General features: G+C 36.2%; 1 protein-coding gene across 1 annotated transcript; it reads right to left on the bottom strand.

The window, feature by feature from the left end:
• Positions 1-264: 264 nt before the first annotated feature.
• On the bottom strand, positions 265-2,363 carry LOC112791712 (probable mannitol dehydrogenase). Its single transcript, XM_025834648.3, has 5 exons — positions 2,197-2,363; positions 2,015-2,128; positions 1,415-1,928; positions 1,171-1,324; positions 265-625 (listed from the first exon to the last, which is right to left on the bottom strand). The coding sequence occupies exons 1-5, from the start codon at positions 2,274-2,276 to the stop codon at positions 420-422; spliced, it is 1,068 nt and encodes a 355-aa protein (XP_025690433.1). The 5' UTR covers positions 2,277-2,363; the 3' UTR covers positions 265-419.
• Positions 2,364-3,548: the final 1,185 nt, after the last annotated feature.

Genomic DNA, 3,548 nt, shown 5'->3' with positions numbered 1-3,548 from the left:
CTTTTGACGGACGAGGACTACAATGACTAACGGTGTTTAATGTTGGGAATCAATTTGGATATTTTTATTCCTTGGGGACTAAAGTGTCCGGTCCAAAATTTTTTAGAGACTGATTTGGGGTATTACTCTATAAATTTTGTATCAGTAATAAATAATAAAGGTAACTCAAAATTATATGTTTATAAAGAATTATCTAGGGTATAAAGAATAAAGAATAAAGGTGGATGAAAAAGAAAATGAATAACAAAGAAAAAGATAACTTAGTAATATAACAAACATTTTTATTAATGCAAAAATAAATTTCTTCATTTTAAAACTCATGGACCACTGTTTTTATTTTATTTTAATACTTCATGATGCATAATTAAGAAAATAATTCTCCTAAGTTCACTCTTTGATACATGAATGACGTAAATTTATTAAGAACTTGGCTTCAATGTGTTTCCAATGTCAATGACAAATCTATACTTCACATCCGCTTTGAGGAGACGCTCCATTGCTGTGTTCACATAATCGATAGGGATAACCTCAATGTGAGGTTTAACACCATGTTTGGCAGCAAAATCAATCATCTCTTGTGTCTCTTTAATCCCTCCAATGCAACTCCCAGCTACTAACTTTCTCCCTACAAAAACACATATAACATTTGTAATTAACATCGTCGTTTTAACAATCATGAAATCCAATGTTCTGAGAACTGGATGGATAGGGTAACAAAACTGACGTAATTGAAATTTTGTCATTTATTTGGTGTAGACGTTGGTTAAAATTCGATTGCTAAAAAATTAGTCAAGAATTAAAAATATGACATGATCTGTAAATTATTTGAATCCTTTATATAGTTGACTAATTCAAAAAATTTATAAAACAAAAAAATCTTTAAAATTTTATATAAATATATTATTTTAAAATTTAACTATCAGGTGTCTTAGAAATATATATAATTAATGTTAATAGTTTTTTATATAAAAAAATTTCAATTAATAATTTTAAGCAGTGATCTTAAAAACACATGTTAACTAATTTAAAAATTTATTATTTAATTTTATTATATATTCTCAGATTTTGATTAACCTCAGTCAAAATTTTAAATTTTTGAAGTTTTAATTTTACCGGCCTTGAATATTAGAGACAGAAGGCATGATTATGATTGTACTATGATGGACTAACCCATAATTAAAGGAAAGACGGGTAGCTCTAGAGGCTTCTCTGGTGCACCAACCATGATAATCTTCCCATGAGACTTCAACAGACCAATCAAAGGAACCAAAGGGTGAACCGCAGAAACTGTGTCAATAATACCATCCAAGGTGCCCATTGCAGCCTGGTGGATACACAGAACAAAAGTTCCATCTATTACTTATTCACAATAAATCACGTTTCAAAGAGTTTAGTTTGTTAGTTATTTAATTACCTTCATCTGATGTTGGTCAGTGCTAAGCACAAACGAATCGGCTCCAAGATGTTCAATGGCTTCATTTTTCTTACCGGGAGAAGAGCTAATCACACTCACCTCCATCCCAAAGGCTTTAGCGAACTTCACAGCCATATGGCCTAACCCGCCCAGCCCAACCACGCCCAAATGCAGACCGGGCTTGTTGAGCCCAAAATATATCATGGGGCTGTACACAGTGATGCCGGCACAGAGGAGAGGAGCGGCACAGTCAAGAGGCAGGGCATCCGGAATTCGGATCACAAAGTGTTCATCGGCAACCATGAAATCTGAGTAACCTCCATAGGTGATGGTGTCATCAACGTTCTTGGCGCCGTACGTGAGGACCATTTGTGGACAGTAGTTTTCAAGATCGTGAGCGCAGTTTTGGCAGTTGCGGCAGGATTGGACCATGCACCCAACTCCCACCTTGTCTCCAACCTTGAACTTTTCTACCTTACTTCCCACCTCTGTTACTATCCCCACAATCTCATGCCTATATATAATTTGATACTCAAATTAGAATGACAATAATCCAATATTATTTTTTTTATTTATTAGCATTTATTCGTAGATAGATACCCAGGTACTAAGGGGTAAGTGGAGTTGCCCCATTCGTTCTTGAGCATGTGGAGATCTGAGTGGCATATCCCACAGTAGAGCACTTTGAAAGTAACATCTTTGTCTCCAGTTTCCCTGCAGAGAGTAGAGTGTGTTAGCAGGCATGTTACCGTGAAAAGAACTTAAAAGCCACAGAATAGTACCTTCTTGAGAAGTTGAAGGGGGAGAGAATGCCAGATGCGTCCCTAGCTGCCCAACCAAAAGCCTTTCTTGGATGCTCCATTTCTGTCTGAACCAGAAACACCTTGCTTGTTTAATATGTATGTTGGTTCTCGAGGAATCACTTTGGTGCGAAAGCGAAAGAGCAACACAAATTTATTAGCTCTTTCTACACAACATAGTGAATGCTAGCCTACACCTGTCCAATTGAGGTGGATGGTACGCCTGCCACTTTTTGCTGTTTCGACCCAGCGCATATTATCGTTTTATGCATTCCTTGTGGGGGAAAATGAGAACATATATTTTTGGTTCATACTGCGCCACTCGGCTGGGCTTGTTAATGGGCCAATATGTTGGGTTGTGTATTGTGGGAAATAGTTTGAAGAAATCCTATTGCAATATTTGAGACCAAAAATAAGCTGTGATGAATTAAATTTCGAAATCATGGTGCTGCGTCCAGGCCAGATCCCGGATGAGAAGATCTTTGAAGTATTTTGACAGAGCACCTACTCTTTTGGGACTCAATCTATTCATACAATAAAGTGATAAGTACCGTGTCAATTAGCGGTGAATTATTAGGCGTTAAAAGGGGATAAGAAGTTGGAACTACGACAAAGAAGATGAAGATTGCGGAAAGTTGGGCTGCTGGACGGGGCCTGAAGCGAAGCTTGGTTCGGGTTGGGCTGCCCTGCCTGGACATTCTTTAGAAAATACCGTGAAAAACAAAAAAAAAAGCTTCAAAGCAGACAGGACCAAATGATCAAAACAGAAAACCTCATTTTATTTGGGGAGTTTTTGTAGTGTTACTAATACTAACTATGCTTGTCATAATAAAATAAAAGAAACGTATCGGGGTTAAACCGAAAAGCAACATGAAAGTCATAAGCCTGTGCCAACCACCTCAATTGGACAGGTGTAGGCTAGCATTCACCAGCAGAAGTGTAGAACACCTCAGAAGCCAGAAGAATCGTGGTGGGGAACAGACCACTTTTTTTGATCCAATTCGTACTTTTATATTATTGCAAAGTTGATTGTTCCTTCTCCATTGGCTTTAATAGAGTGAAATTTTGGGAAAGCAATGGGACATGGAGAAGGAATAATCAACTTCGCAATAATATAAAAGTATGAATTGATAAGAAAATTACGCCAAAATTTGAGACCTTATATTTATAAAAATATATTGAGTTTCAACTATTTTTTTTATTAAGTTTGATAAATATATTTTAAAAGAAATAGTATTGGAAGCCTATACTATTATGGTTCCTGAAATTCTTCGTGTTGTATCAAGTTATAATTATCACAAGATAACAATTCTGTATTGACAGTTGAAACTAAG

This window comes from Arachis hypogaea, chromosome 3 (assembly GCF_003086295.3).
Source record: "Arachis hypogaea cultivar Tifrunner chromosome 3, arahy.Tifrunner.gnm2.J5K5, whole genome shotgun sequence".
Taxonomy (NCBI): Eukaryota; Viridiplantae; Streptophyta; class Magnoliopsida; order Fabales; family Fabaceae; genus Arachis; species Arachis hypogaea.
The sequence above is the reverse complement of the archived record's forward strand: the minus strand, read 5'-3'. Positions and strand labels throughout refer to the sequence as shown.